This window comes from Saccostrea cucullata, unplaced genomic scaffold (genome assembly GCF_032062105.1).
Source record: "Saccostrea cucullata isolate Sc308-1 unplaced genomic scaffold, CSIRO_AGI_Scuc_v1 ctg1329, whole genome shotgun sequence".
Lineage (NCBI taxonomy): Eukaryota > Metazoa > Mollusca > Bivalvia > Ostreida > Ostreidae > Saccostrea > Saccostrea cuccullata.
In genome coordinates this window covers 143-15,859 of record NW_026925650.1, presented here as the reverse complement: position 1 = coordinate 15,859, position 15,717 = coordinate 143, and the positions used below count along the sequence as shown (strand labels likewise).

At 34.0% G+C, this 15,717-nt stretch overlaps 1 protein-coding gene and 1 pseudogene across 1 annotated transcript; both read left to right on the top strand.

Annotated features, from left to right (window-relative positions):
- The first annotated feature begins 1,110 nt into the window (after positions 1-1,110).
- LOC134269479 (lim and transglutaminase domain protein ltd-1-like) lies at positions 1,111-4,889 on the top strand. The gene is made up of 7 exons (XM_062751679.1): positions 1,111-1,121; positions 1,171-1,373; positions 1,520-2,412; positions 2,493-2,658; positions 2,884-3,164; positions 4,128-4,313; positions 4,433-4,889. Exons 1-7 carry the CDS (start codon positions 1,111-1,113, stop codon positions 4,484-4,486), a joined length of 1,794 nt encoding a protein of 597 aa, XP_062607663.1. The 3' UTR covers positions 4,487-4,889.
- A 2,863-nt stretch (positions 4,890-7,752) lies between these two features.
- LOC134269478 (hillarin-like) lies at positions 7,753-11,047 on the top strand (annotated as a pseudogene).
- The last annotated feature ends 4,670 nt before the right edge of the window (positions 11,048-15,717 follow it).

Here is a 15,717-nt window from a genome sequence, read left to right as displayed (position 1 = left end):
CGGCATTAAAGGAGTGCAAAACATACCCAAAAGCCTCCTCAAGATGATCACGTAATGTGCAAGTTTGCTTCTTAAAACAACATATATAAGAAAAATCTTTTAAAATCTTCTTCTAAAAAACCACTAAACCATCATGTTTAAATCTTTTTTGGTAGGGTTCACAATATGTATTACAAGGGGGAAATATCTTGTGAATGTAGAATTTTTTAATTCTTTATTTTTTTACTCAATTTTTAATGCAAGATACGGCATAAAAGTGCAAAACATACTCAGAAGCCTCAAGAATGATCTTTTTCCTAACATGTAATGTGCTAGTTAATGCTTTTTAAAACAACACTTTTAATTCACCTCCAAGGAAAATGACTTTTTCTATAGAATGTAGAACATTTTCGTGAACAAAAAAGAAAATGTTTTCATTAACACTATATTCTGTTTTTCCTCGCCTTTCATCTACATTTCTGTACATTTTAAAGGTAGACTTAGAGGACATTATAGTGGGTTACCCTCCACCAAGGCCAAGTCCTAACAGAAAGGAACATATATTTACAGAACAGGATAAAAATACTGCAGATGCAAGGGCAGATCAGGTAGTTTTGATCTTTAAACAATAAAATTAATAAAATTAATTTCCTAAGAAAATTGTCAAGTTTTAAGAAAATATTTTTAAAATTATAATTTAATGAATAACTGCCAAACTTTTCATCGAAATCAATAGATAAAAGGTTAGTTCCAGGTGTTTTTGTTCTGTAATGGGGAACATGGATATTTAATTCGTTTTCCAAAAACACTTTAAGTGTATCTTGCATTTGTACAGTGGTGTGTATGAAAACTCTTTCTGTTTAGATAAAGGTAGAGGATTATCAGACCCTTGAGGACGTAGCACGTGCTCTGACGGAAGGATTAAAAAATGACGTGCAAAAAGTGCGGGCAATTTTCATCTGGATTGGTTTACAGGGGTCAAGTGGCAACAAATCTACACAAAGTCAAGATGCCACTTCAGCGCAGACCATTGTGCAAAAAGTTATTCAAAGAAAGCTATCGTTCAATTTCTTATTCATTAGCCTTTGTAGGTGAGTTGTAAGAGAACAAAAGAAAATTGAAAAATTGAACATGTATATACAGCATTATGCCAATGAACTTAATTTGATGGTATAACTTTCAATTTCTTAGGGCTGCAAAAATCCCATGCGTACTTATTCGGGGACTTTCGAAGGGTCAAAACTACGAGGTAGGTGACAGAAATGTTGACAATTTGAACAGCTCATGGACAGCTGTGTATGTAGCCAGAGGATGGCACTTCGTGTTTCCGAGTTGGGCTTTCTCAGCAGTGGTTGGTCACTCTAAGGGAACATGGACGCTAGTAGAAACACAAGGTATAAAATTGATTTTAAAATGTATAAATGTGATTATTTGTACATTACACTGAATTTCCCTACAAATGTTTTTATTTTATCGATAGTTTTTTTTAAAAAGAAATCCATTATATAGTCTATTTATTGTGTTTAATTGAATGGTTTAGGGAAAGGTGCAAGAGAAAAAGAAGAAAAATCATCAGGTTTAACGATCCGCCATAAAGACGACTATTACTTCCTTACGGATGCAGAAGAGTTCATCTATAGATGCTTCCCCAATGACTCAAAATGGCAGCTTCTTACTCGTCCATTCACTAAAAAGAAATTCATAGAAATCGCATATTGCAGACCAGACTATTTCAAGAATCACTATAAAATTACAACCCCGACTAAATGTATCTATACATCGGTTGGCGGTGTATGCGATATCGGGATAAAGAAATTAGACAAGGAGGAATGTTCATACAAATATATGCTGTACTTTAACCACGAAGAATCAAAGACAACTCTTTCTTCTGAAATACAGCTAGAGCGATACGTAGCCATATTCAACGAAGGGCATGCTATGAGATTTCGAATTCGGTTTCCCAGTGAAGGCATATATAAGATGGAGATCTATGGTGACGGCTCCTGGCTATGTGAATTCAGACTTGAATGTGACGAGGATGTTAATGATGTGAAACCTTTCCCCTGTAATCCAGAGTCTGGGTTTGGTCCAAACTCTCTTACAAAAGAAGCTGGTCTCCAAGCACAGTCTCATACAACTGGCTTCATCAATACAAAAAAAACTAAGAATGTCAATATGAAATTCAAGATGATTAAGAATGTGCTAGTCCAAGCAATCCTGATACACAATAATATGGAAAAAGAAACCTTGAATAAACATGTTAACCATAGGATCAAAGGTCAAGAGCTGGACATTAATGTGGATTTGCCTAAAAAAGGAGAATATGCTCTCCAGATTAACACAAAGGATAAAGATTCAGATGGTCCATTCAAGAATGTCTGTAATTATCTTCTGACCTCGGAGAACATGAACAAGCAACGGAAGCTTGACGAGGTACGTGATTCTCCTTTAATTCTTAATATAGTTTGAAGAATATTGTATGATCATTTTCAAGCCATTGTTCTCTTTTACAGAATGCGATCGAAAAAAGAACTAGGAAAGCATTGCAAGATAAAACCTCTTCTTATAATATAAATGCTCTCAAAAAAGCGCTTGATGACTTCGATAAGATTGATCTGGAAGACAAAGGAGATCGCAAAAAGGCAGTAGAGAGATTGACATATCTAAGCCTGCGTAAAGGTATACAAATACCAAAATTACAGAATTATTTGATATGAGCTACTGTAATGGTTTAGTAGGTAAGGGGCTAGACGGGGAAGTAAATACATGTACATTTGGCAGATACTACTAGAATTCAAAATGATTTAAAATAGTGCTAGTATAAAAAAAATCAATCTATGATATTTCGGAAATATTTTCAATTTTAAAAGCAAAAGCGTATATGTGCATGTTTTATATCACCAGAACTGAAAGATGCAATGGCAAGAAGGCATGGTGAGAAGCTAGAAGAAGCAATAGGAAATGCGAAATCGTCCAAGTACGAATCTGATCTTCAGGAACTGATTGAGCAAGCAGAGGATTTGTTATCACAGCTTCGGAGGCACAAGAGTCTTGCTCACGAGGTTCTAACAATGCAACAGCTAACTATATCTGAAATTCACAATTATAAACACCCTAAACCTATGGCTTATGACGTCATGAAAGCAACATACATCCTTCTAGGGGAGGAGGAAAGGCGTGTCGAGGTTAATACAAATGTCATTTATACATATATCATATACTAGTAGTGTACCAGCCTTGATACAGGCGTTTTAAACTTGGCGAGACAGCACCTGGGAAGTGGAACTGTCTCGCCCTCAGGGCTGAAATCTCTGAAACTTTATATATCGAAATCTTTAACCAGAATCTTTAAAAATAATTTATTAATACTATAATTTTGAAAAATTTTAAAGTTTTTAAAAAAGTGCGCCAAATGAAAGCATTTGAAACGTAAGAGAGGTAACTCTTGTTTACTTCTAGGACACAACAAATCATGTTTTGAAAAAAAAAAAATTGACGTTTATTTGCTTTGAAAGTAAGGCAATACCGGTAACAAGTTTTCATGTAAATTAATGTGTCACCTTTAATTTAATATACCGATATATCGTAAACAAAACAGACAGTTACCATAAATCTGAGACTTACAAGTTGTAACGGTTCGTAAGAGTTGTAACCTTGGTTCGATACAGAAAGAAGTGAAAGAAGAATATTTTAATTTTGGGACCTTTTAAATCTTAATTATCTAATTTGCTTCAAAATGAAATGTTTCAAAATACCAGGACTATTCTTTTTTATGACTAAATCAGGCAAATCTTACTCTATATATGATTATTCACTGTCAAGCAACATCTTCGGGAACATTGAAAAAAAAGATAACTATTATTACGACAAAATTATATAAACATTTTAATAAAAAATATCAAATGTTTATTCTTTTCTTTGGTTTTAGATATATGATAAAAACAAAATCACACCACTGTTTTGATCTCATTACTGGAACATGCGCTCGGATGGTCTCGTCCCGCGCTCCTCGGGCATATAACACCCGCTCGGGCTGATACCAGGGCCGAGATCAAACCAGCAGTGTGATATTCTATGTTTATTTACTCAGATCCTATTCATGTTAATGTATTTTTTTTATCCTAAGTTATACATGAATTGGTTATTAGGAGTGGGAACAGATACAAGCGTTGATGCGCAAGACAGGAAAAGAAGGACTTTTAAGGCGCGTGCATCTGTTCGACACTGTCAACGTGACTGAGAACATGGTTAATCAGGCCTCTCAAATACTCCAACCGTATGACGAGGAGAGGATACAAGCTTTCAGTGCAGGCCTAGGAACGTTCTACAAATGGGTAACGAAGACTTTTTCGCATTCTTTGTCTTTATCGATGTATAATGATCTCGTTCATCTGTTTTGGCAATTAATTAAAAAAAATACTATCACTTTTAGATTTTTTTTCAATGATTTCAGGTCACAGGTGTTATTGAAGAAGTTAGAAAATCCGAGAATTCTCCGAGAGATTGAGAGGTTCAGGAAACCAAAACAATAATATATTCATTAGCAAAGTCATTTACACTGTACACTACATTATGCTAAAAAGTGTATAGAAAAGCTTCGCAAGGCACATATACTTTGATCTTAAATAGCATGGAATGTACGTTGTACTAGTATTCTCTTTACCTAACAATTAGGATTAAATGAAAATATAGGAGGAGATAGTTTATTGAAAGTTATTTCGTTTTAAGAGTGATATATAGAATGCTAGTTTATGACAACTGACAGGTCCATAAGGAATGCTTACTCCTCCTTTGCACCTGAATCTACCTTTTTTATGGAACGCCAAATTAACATATATTCAAATATCTGTACCTATCTTTAAATAATTGTACCTATCTTCAATTGAATTGTACCTATCTTCAATTGAATTGTACCTATCTTCAAATGAATTGCACCTATCTGAAAATCAATTATACCTATCTTCAAATGAATTAGAGATAGGTACAATTCAATTAAACTTATCTTTAATTCATTTGAAGATAGGTACAATTGATTTGAAGATAGGTACAAATGCAATGAATTGAAGATAGGTATAATTGATTTAAAGATAGGTACAATTGAATTGAATCTTTAATTACTAAGACATTGGCAATATCAACTACTCCCTTTATCATACGTCATTTCCGATACGTCTCAGCTTTAAATCGGCATCTTCATATGGCTGCAATACAAGATATACCTACATGATATACATGTGTATTTTTATAAGTATATGATGCCCTTTTGGCATTTTGAATTAACCTTTATTTCTCCTTTCATCCTTGTTGTCGTCGCTCTGTAGGTTCTGTGTGTTTCCTTCCATACTCCATATTGTCTCCAAGGGAGCGTTTATTATTTACCAACAACATAAAACGAATTGTACCTATCTTCAAATCATTTGTGGATATGTCTTAATTAAACCTATCTTCAAATCAATTAAACCTTTCTTCAAATCAATTGTACCTATCTTTAAATCAATTATACCTATCTTCAAATGAATAAGAGATAGGTATAATTCAATTGAATCTATCTTTAATTGAATTAAAGATAGGTATAATTCCATTAAAGATAGGGATAATTCATTTGTACCTAGGTATAATTATTTAAAGATACGTATAATTATTTATACCTATCTTCAATTGAATTGTACCTATCTTTAATTGAATTGCTCCTATCTTTAATTCAATTGTACCTATCTTCAATTCATTTGAAGATAGGTACAAATATTTGAATATATGTTAATTTGGCGCTCCATTCTTTTTTGTATTTAAATGAGATTATATGTTTTTCCCATTTGAATTTATATTGTTCACATTTTGTATGATTTACAGAATTTATGTGATCACTATTCGTTATCAACATCTTTTGTTGAAAAAAAAAATTATAATGAAAATTTTAAGAATAAAAAGTTTTTTTTTTAGAATTCATAAATATTCTTTCGGGATTCTTTTGTCTCATAATTTCAAATGTCTAATGTTAGAAAAACTGAAAGGTGTTTCAATGAATATTAGTTTTGTGCTTAAAAAGATTCAGAAAAGTATTGCATACTTGAACCATTTATCATAATCAAGATACACGTAGCTTTGATGAAATGATGAAGTCCTGATCGTTTGTATATTTATTATACTTATCAATTCATGGTCACTAAATTATATTGTATTTAGTACTGTTACTTTTTTATTCGAAAATAAATGATAAAAACCAATGCAGTTAGATTATTTATTGAATGCACTTTTCATTTTGCTTCCAAAAATATTTAATTACACACGTACTAAAAATGTTAGCAGATACTAGAAGAAAATGTTCTACACTGAGCCCAACACAAAAACTAATGTGGGTCGACGGCGTGGCTCATTTCTTACATGAAGGACGTTTATTCTAGAGTAGCGGGGTAAGAAGTAGATCCTTTAATCCAATTGGACATGGAAAGCAGTCCTTTGGAATGGAGCGTATAGACTGGGGTCTCGTGTCCCGCAAGTAAGTGCTGGCACGAAATACATGTAGATCCCTCACAGAAAGGTTCTACGTGCCGAATATAGTTCTAAGATTTGAACTGGCAAATGATGGCTTCTCAGTAAGTGTGAAAAGTGCCGGAGAGGGACGTTAAAAAATAAATAAAAAACTAAAATACTATCAGACCATTTAGAAAGACGAATAATTTACTACTGGCATCAGTGAACATGAATTTTAAACATTTTTATTTGAGATAAATTGATTTATTGTTAGTAATAAAAAAATCTGTTAATCAATGCCTTCATGAATGTAACGTATAAAATTTGTTTCGATATTGTATTCCTGAATCCTGGGTATTCCCTGTTTAAAGGATCAGTTTTTGCTCAAGTTGCAATTTTAATGGTTAATAGACATAATAACTAAAAACCTTATTCAAAATATATCTTCAAATTTTATCAGTCGAGAATTTCAATCTAACTAAAATATAACTCCGTGGTAAGTAAAACAAAAGTGAGAAAGAAATAATCCAAGAAGCATTGTAGAATGCTGAGATCATATGAGCCATCAGTAACTCTGTGTTTAATCATTATTTAAATATACATGTACATGTACCTTTGTTTATGTGTTGACATCTTCCACTCAGTACGCAATCAACAAATCTGAAGTTTAAATTCAATAAATGATTACTGGAGAGGAAACATTACAAGACAGGCATACAAAATACCACCAGAATGCACATTTAAATAATACTCCTTAATCATTCATTCAATATTATCCCTCATACTTGTTTATATCAATTCCATGTTTTGAGTTATCTGATTCAAGCACTGGTTGAATGTGGTATTCGCTGGACTTCCGTCTTTCATGAGTTCTATCGGCACAAGACTGGAAAACTTGAAACAGATACTTCGGCAATAAAAACTAGAGGTAAGGAAATTTGATGGCACCTGATCACATCTCTAATGTTTTTGGAGGTATGTGTTTGCTCTGCTCAAATTTTGTATTGTTTAATGGACTTACGAGCTTGAATACTGCTCGTTAATTCCACATGTTTCATCTTAAATGAAAATGTTCTGCATGTCAAGGCATATGTAGAAACTCCTTTTCTGGATAGTTAGACCATTTTCATTTAAAGTAAACAAGAACCAAATGATAAGGAAGTGAATGATGAAAATAAGAAAAATTTTATCAGTTCCTGACAAGTAAATAATCCCCCTTCCTTTCATTTAGTTTTGAAAATTCGGTACTTGGAAAACTTGATTCTTAAAATAACGATTTACTCAAATGAATGATTTAGCCATATGGGTTCCGGGGGATCAAAATCAACAAAAACCAACGATGACCATGGCGATCATCCTGATGTCAAACGAGAGGAGAGTCCCGAGGAGCCTAAAAAAGATGAAGATGATGAACTAAACAAAGAAGAGGAGGAGGATTATTTAAGAGAACCAGCAACTATTTCGGTATTATCCTTTATCAACTTGTACAGTGAAACCTGTTTAATCCATGGACTGGGGGACGAATTTTGTGTCGGAATAGACGGGTGTCGAGAACACGGATCATGGAAAATAGTAAAATGGGAAAGAAATTTAACGCCTAAATTCAATGTGTTATTGATTGCACATGGATGAGACAGTTTTCACTGTATGTTTTTGCAAAAGTTATGCAATTAATAATACTAAGTATTATCTATCTTTATCAATTAAGGAATAATATATAATTAAACCAAGTTGTCAATGATTTTATCATTCTTACTAGTGTTTTATCTTTCAAAATTATCTGTATCATATGTATGCATTCAAGCAGTCAAAGCAAAACAAAGCATATGTATCAGAAATGATCAAGAATACAATGACTACATGTATTTATGCTCACCATTTGTGAAATGTTGTCCGAAATTTGCATAATAGTCAAATGTTTCAAGGACCTTTCTCTTAACCTCACGAATAAATCAACAACAACAAAATCTCGATTATTTTACACTTACAGAAATGTATTAATTAATGTACTCATGTTCTCTAACCCCATTTTTATGTTTTCTAGGATGTTTCTAGGATGATTTAGAGGACATTATACCTGGATACCCTCCACCAATGACGAGCCCCAAGAAGAAAAAAATATATATTTACAGAACAAGATAAAAATTCTGCAGATGATAGAACCAAACAGGTAACAATGTATTACACATAAATAAAACAACAGACAACGTTTGACTGATGGACTATGGCGAACGACGTGAAGGAGTTAAATATGCTAAATTACTAGTAGTCAAAAGGGTAGTTGGCTGTGTTAAATCCTACTTTACTAAAATAATATAAGATTATTTTAACCCATTTATAACTGATACTGCATGTTTTATTCAATTTTCAAAGGCAATTTAAAGGTTCTGGGGGGTAATTTGCATATTTTAGATAAAAATACTATAGAACATTGCACACTCTGCATTTTTCATAAATATAGTAAGCCAATTTTAAAGTTCAAAATGTGAAAAGGTCATCAATTCACCTGACAAATGCATTGTAGAAATTATATTTATTATTATATAACGTTTTTCTTGTTTTAATTTCAAAATGAAGAGTAAAGCATTGTAATATTATAATAATAGCATTTGAATTAATTCTTTATAGGCATGTATTCATAATTTTCATATACATGTAGGTGTTTATAGTTAAGATATAAAATATCTTATTTTAGATTAAAGTTGAAGATTATCAAACCATGGATGATTTAGCGCATGCTTTGAATCATGGACTAACAAACAAAGTGCAAAAGGTGCATGCAGTCTTCACCTGGATCGGTTTAAACGGGTCAAAGAGAATGAAACCGAAAAATGACATCAGAAACCAAGATGCCATTTCGCCCCAAATTATTTTACAACAAATTGCACAAAGAAGGCTCTCATACAATTTCTTATTTATAAGCCTTTGCAGGTGAGTTTAATCAGAGCACATAATTTGAAAGAGAAATCTTAAGACATACATGTGAATGAAATTGAAGGTTTGAATTAATAAACTTTGATCTCCAAGGGCAGCTAAAATCCCATGCATACGTATACGAGGACTTGGGAAGAGTATATCCTACGAGGTAGGGGACAGAGATGTTGACTATCTGAACAACTCATGGATAGCAGTGTATGCAGCCGGAGGGTGCCGCTTTGTGTTTCCACTTTGGGCTTTCTCAGCAGTGGTTGGTCACTCTAAGGGTACATGGACAATGGTAGAAACACAAGGTACGAAATATAATTGAAGATGAACTGACAAACCTAATCACACGTTACATCAATAATTAGTTAATTACATTATCAATGGATTTATTATTTAGGTGAAGGTACCAGAGAGAAAGAAGAACAGTCCGTGGGCCAAACAATCAGCTCAATTGATGATTATTATTTCCTGACGGATGCAGAAAAAATTATTTACAATAGTTATCCTTTTAGACAAAAAATGACAACTTCTTGCGAAACCATTCACCAAACAATACAAAAAGTGGGCAAGGAAGAAAGTTCTTACGTATACAAGCTATATTTCAACCATGAAGAATCGAAGACAATTCTTTCAACTGAAATACAACTAGAACGATACGTGGCTATATTCAATGAAGGTAACGCAATGTGATTTCGCATTCGGTTTCCCAGTGAAGGCATATATAAGATGGAAATCTTTGGTGACCGTTCGCTTCTTTGTGAATTTAGACTTTAATGTATAGAGGATATAAACTATGTGAAACCTTTCCCTTGTAATCCAGAGTCTGGATTTGGTCCAAACTCCCAAACAGAAGAGGTGGGTCTAAAAGCAGAATGTCACAAAACAGGCCTCATCAATATCAAACAGACAAAGAATTTCAACATTACATTTTACGTTACTAAGAACGTTTTAGTTCAAACAATCTTGAGATATGATAATATTGACAAGCAAGTTGACGAAACAAGAATATTAGCAGTCTCGTTCAAAGTCATCATTTCTTAAGTTCTACGGTCGATACAATGACCTTGTCAGCGAATACAATTTATAATTGAGTCAAATGCTGACTGATATTTATCATACCAATTGTTAGTCCATTAATTATACACTGAATTGACGACGGATTTTTTCCGTTATTTCCTGATTATGACGAAGCACACGGCGGGTTTGACCGGTCGGCAGGGGATGCTCACTCCTCCATGACACCTGATCCTACCTCTGAGGTTTCGGGGGCCCGTGTTTGCTCTGCTCTTATTTTGTATTGTTTTATGGACTTTGAGATTGAATACTTTTCGTTATCTCCATATCCTTCTTCAATGAAATAAAATGTCAGGAGCTGGACATTAAAGAGGCTGGGGGTTGTGGCCATTTTTTTTAGACTAAATTGATCTCCTTTAGAAAAAGAGTTCCATATGAAGATATAGAAAATGATAAAATTTTAAAACTAAAATTTTTGAAATTTTTCTTTGCCAAATGAGAGTTGACAGCTTAAAATATCTTATCTAAATCTGGTGGTTAATTTGTGATTAAATTGTTGCCCCCAGCCTCCATAACGTGGATTTGCCTGAAAAAGGAGAATATGCTCTCCAAATTAACATAAAGGACAAAGATTCTGGTGGTCCATTTGTGAATGCCTGCAACTTGAATCTACACTACCTGAGGATGATTCCACATGAGTTTCATCTTTCCTGGCCCAGTGGTTCTTGAGAAGAAGATTTTTTAAAAATGCCATTAATTTTTCTCTCATTCATAATTATTTCCCCTTGGAAAAGGGGCTGACCCTTCATTTGAACAAACTTGAATCCCCTTCACCCAAAAAACTTTGTACTAAGTTTGGTTGAAATTGGCCCAGTGGGTCTTGAGAAGAAGATGATATTGTGAAAAGTTTACGACGACAACAACGACAACAACGACGACAGACAACGGACAAATTTTGATCAGAAAAGCTCACTTGAGCCTTCGGCTCAGGTGAGCTAAAAACGGAAGCCCTACGAGGTAATTGGCTTTAAATATCAATTTCTCAATAGATACTGCAGAATCTGTTCAGAGTTTACTGTAATAATTTTTTGCAGAATCCGGTGGAAAAAAAGAGCCAGGCAAGCATTACAGGAGAACGCCCGTTCCAATGATATTGAAACTCTGCAAAAGGCTCTTGAAGACTTTGATGAGATTTATTAAAAAAAAGTGCCATAATTTTTCTCTAAAAAAGATATAATTATTTATACCTGCGTAAAGGTACCATTTACATTGGATTATAATAATATTTATTATATACCCATCTTTCCAAAATTTTACCAAGTTTGGATCCCATTTTCTTGAAGACACTGTGGTTTTCTGAATTTATCACCACTCTCTGAAACTGACAAAACGTGATGACGTTATTTTTCTTGCGTCATTATGCTTTGTTTTAGGATGGAAAATTGATCTCTAGATTGAGCTAGTTATAATTTATATAATAAATTTATCATTATAACGGTAACTTGAAAAGAGCCAGGCAAGCATCGTCAGGTTGACAGGCGCGGATCATGATATTGAAACTCTGCAAAAGGCTCGCGACTCGTTGAGATTTATCTGATGATCCGCATAAAGCCTGACATATTTATACCTGCGTAAAGGTACCATTTGCATTGGATTATAATAATATAGATAAGTTGATTGTTTAAGTCTCATTCAACATTTTTTCACTAAAATAAAGACGGGAAAGACTCTCAATTTAAACTTATGCTCGGTACACAGAACCGTTGAGTATTGAGGGATCTTCATTGACCCAATGCCTTCCGTGATGCAGTTTAGAGTGCTGACACTCAGCATTCGATTTCCTAGTCCTGGGGTTTATAAAATTGACGTACCGCACTGTGAAACACACCATGAACGTGTTATAAGCTTTCATAGCAAACGTGAAACGGAAATAAAGTTTATAATGACAAAATATTTGCAAGTACAAAGTAAACTGGTTCATTACAAATTGGATAGTCATCGTTAAAGGGTGGTTGGGAATCAACAATGCATAGGGCTGGCGATACCACAGAAAGGGGAGTTTGGCTTGCAGATTAACACAAAGAAAAAGAAGACAAAGAATTTCAAAATGTTATTTTTAATTTTTTGCTGGAAGCACAAGATGGAAAAAAAAACATCGAACCTACGAGTTACATGTATTTCTTCACTGAAATCAAATGGGTTTATGATGGAGCATTAGTTCTAACTGTCTAAGGAGATTACATAATTGTATGTTTTATTTCTCTCTTTCTGTGTTTTATATTTCGGTTAAAAATTCAATTCAACTTAAAACGTATTTTCATGTACATGTATCATGACAGACTGCGTCAGAGAAAAAAGCGAGGGCTGAACTAAGTAGGTAGTTTCGGTCAAAAGATCCGGTAGTTATCAAGCGTGCTATAGACCAATTTGCCAAATTTGATCTGGACGATAAAGGGGAATTAAAGAAAGCCCTGGACAAGATTGAATATCTCAAGCTATCAAAAGGTTTGTTGATTAAATATAGACTATAGTCACGGAATACTACTAAAACGTTCGTTGCTTCCGCCCAATTTTAAATGCATGTTAAAAAAAACATGTATTTTTATGTAGGTGCTTGTCTAAACCAATGCCATTTTTAAGTTGATCACCACTTGCACAATTATCATAACTAGTCTTAATCTTAAAGTAAGATAAGCAATAAAATGAACAAACAAAACAAGTAAGCTCTCGTTTCTAAAAAGATACATGTATCTACTATACAAATTTCTGTCTATTGACAAATTAATGGGGAAAATGTTCTGCGCTGATACCTAAATTGTTCAGTCCTGTATCATTAAAAAAAATTCAAACGCAAAAGATATTTAAATCAAGAGGCCCATGGACCACATCTCTCACCTGAGCACTAAGGGTAGGAAAAAGTAGAAAATAGTTTTTTTTGTAGAGTTTTAATCCAAAAGTATGGATTTGCTATTTTTTAGAATATGATTTTTCAAGAATGTTCCTATATATTTCTATGTAAAACTTTGGTCGGCCATTTTGGCCCCGCCCTACCCCTGGGGGTCATGATTTGAACAAATTTGAATCTACACTACTTTAGCATGCTTCCATATAAATATGATGAATTATAGCTTTGTCATTCTTGAGAAGATGTTTAAAGAATTTTCCTATATATTTCAATGTAAAACTTTGGTTGGCCATTTTGACCCCGCCCTACCCCCGGGGGTCATGATTTGAACAATTTGAATCTACACTACCTGAGCATGCTTCTATATAAATATGATGAATTATGGCTTTGTCATTCTTGAGAAGAAGATTTTTAAAGAATTTTCCTATTTATTTCTATAAATTTTGGTCGGCCATTTTGGCCCCCGGGGGTCATGATTTGAACAAACTTGAATCTACACTACCTGAGGATGTTTCCCCAGAAGTTTCATCTTTCCTGGTCCAGTGGTTCTTGAGGAGATTTTTAAAATATGCCAACAAATTTTCATTTCATGAGGGCGTGGCCTTTCATTTCAACAAGTTTGAATCCCCTTCACCCAAGGATACTTTGTGGCAAGTTTGATTGAAATTGGCCCAGCGGTTCTTGAGAAGGAGTCGAAAATGAGAAAAGTTTACAGACAGACGGACGCCGGACAAAATGTGATCAGAAAAGCTCACTTGAGCTTTCAGCTCAGGTGAGCTAAAAAGCAAAACTAATGCACATATTTATATAATCTATACAACATGTAAAACAAAAAAAAATCCCCATTTAGGCAACATAAAATACAAGAATTTGTCTCTCAATATATCACTTATTATCAGGATTAAGAGGCAGTATTAACAGAAGGATTGTTGAAGCTCTCTAAGCTCTGGAAGAAAGGCTTCATCAGACAAAATGTTCAAAATTTGAACACAAAATACAGTCTCTCATCCAGAAAGCAGAGGATGTGGGCGGATCTACAGAAGACGAAGAGGAACTCCCATGGGATTCTGGAAATGAACCTGGTGACCGTCACAGAACTACGTAATTACCAGACTACGAAGCTTATAGTTCACGATGTGATGAAAGCCGTGTAAACACTACTAGGAGAACGTCAAGAAATGCTGGAGGTATCAATTGATTATTTATTACAGGGAGGGTTGGTTGGTAGAAAAGAGTTGAGTGTTATGAAACGGAAGTTGTTGGATAGAGGAGTCGATTGTTGTGAAAAAGGGATTGGTTACATGGGTAGGGAATTTGATTGTTATAAAAGAAGGGGTGGGTGAGTGGCTGAATAAAGTTAATTATTATAAAATAGGGTGTGGTTATAATGCTGTATTGTTATGAAACGGAATTGGGAGGGGGAATTTTATCTTTTGAATTAATAAAAGGAATGTTTCCGTACTTTTTACAACACTTTTAAATATAATTGTCAAATCTATATACGAAAGGACTGGAGAGATGTCCAGTATTTGATGAAGAGGACCGATAAAGAATCTCTTATGAACCGGATAATTTAAACAAAAATAGCAACGTGATTTCAAAGATATAAACCTTTATTGGGGTGGAGGTATCATGTTTACATTCAATTCCCATTGCATTTTAATCCCGCCCCACTCTTTGAAGCCCTTAAAATATACGAGCGCAGATAGGTACAATTTTCTCCTTTGGGTGGTCACTGCATTTTATTGAAATCTACCTATATGTGAAAGGAGAAAATTGTACCTAACTGCGCTCACATGCTATTTTTAAAAAAATTGAAAAATCTAGTTGGCCTTTCCCATTATAAACAGATCGACGGAACTAGATTTTCTGACGCAAGAATGAATTCATATGTTAATCGAGGCACAGGTGATACTTTCTAATTGACCAATCGGCTAAATGAAGTTCGTTACGAATGAGTACCACAAAAATACAATGGAAACTTGTTTTGAATGTTACTGCTTTCCGATAATTTTTTATGCATTTGAGACACATATTAGACGCGGATCTACAAATGTACCATTTCCGAGACCACTGTAAAATTTATACAGTTACAAGCAATTGATGGAATACCTGTACATGATATACATTTAAGTATTGTAGCGTGTTTGGTGAGCAATTCGCTAGGTCTACACGTATTCCTGAGTATCGATGAATACAAGTTTCATATGAATTTCTTGTCCTAAAAACCGTAAATGCTGAAATCCATGCGTATTTTTAAGTATAAACAGCATTAGCTGACCAGTAGAAAAGTTTGAAATGTAGAAAAGAACAACAGGTAAATTTACCTAAATCACGTGTCTGCGATAAAATGTACACGTAGTAAACCGGCATGTTTTGTTGTTCTGTCCTCGGATTGGAAGTGCGAAATAATAACAATAGCC

Coding starts and splice junctions, on each gene's coding strand:
- LOC134269479 (XM_062751679.1), top strand. Junction 2,659..2,883: donor ATATCTAAGCCTGCGTAAAG/GTATACAAATAC, acceptor TTATATCACCAG/AACTGAAAGATGCAATGGCA. Junction 3,165..4,127: donor AGGAGGAAAGGCGTGTCGAG/GTTAATACAAAT, acceptor ATTGGTTATTAG/GAGTGGGAACAGATACAAGC.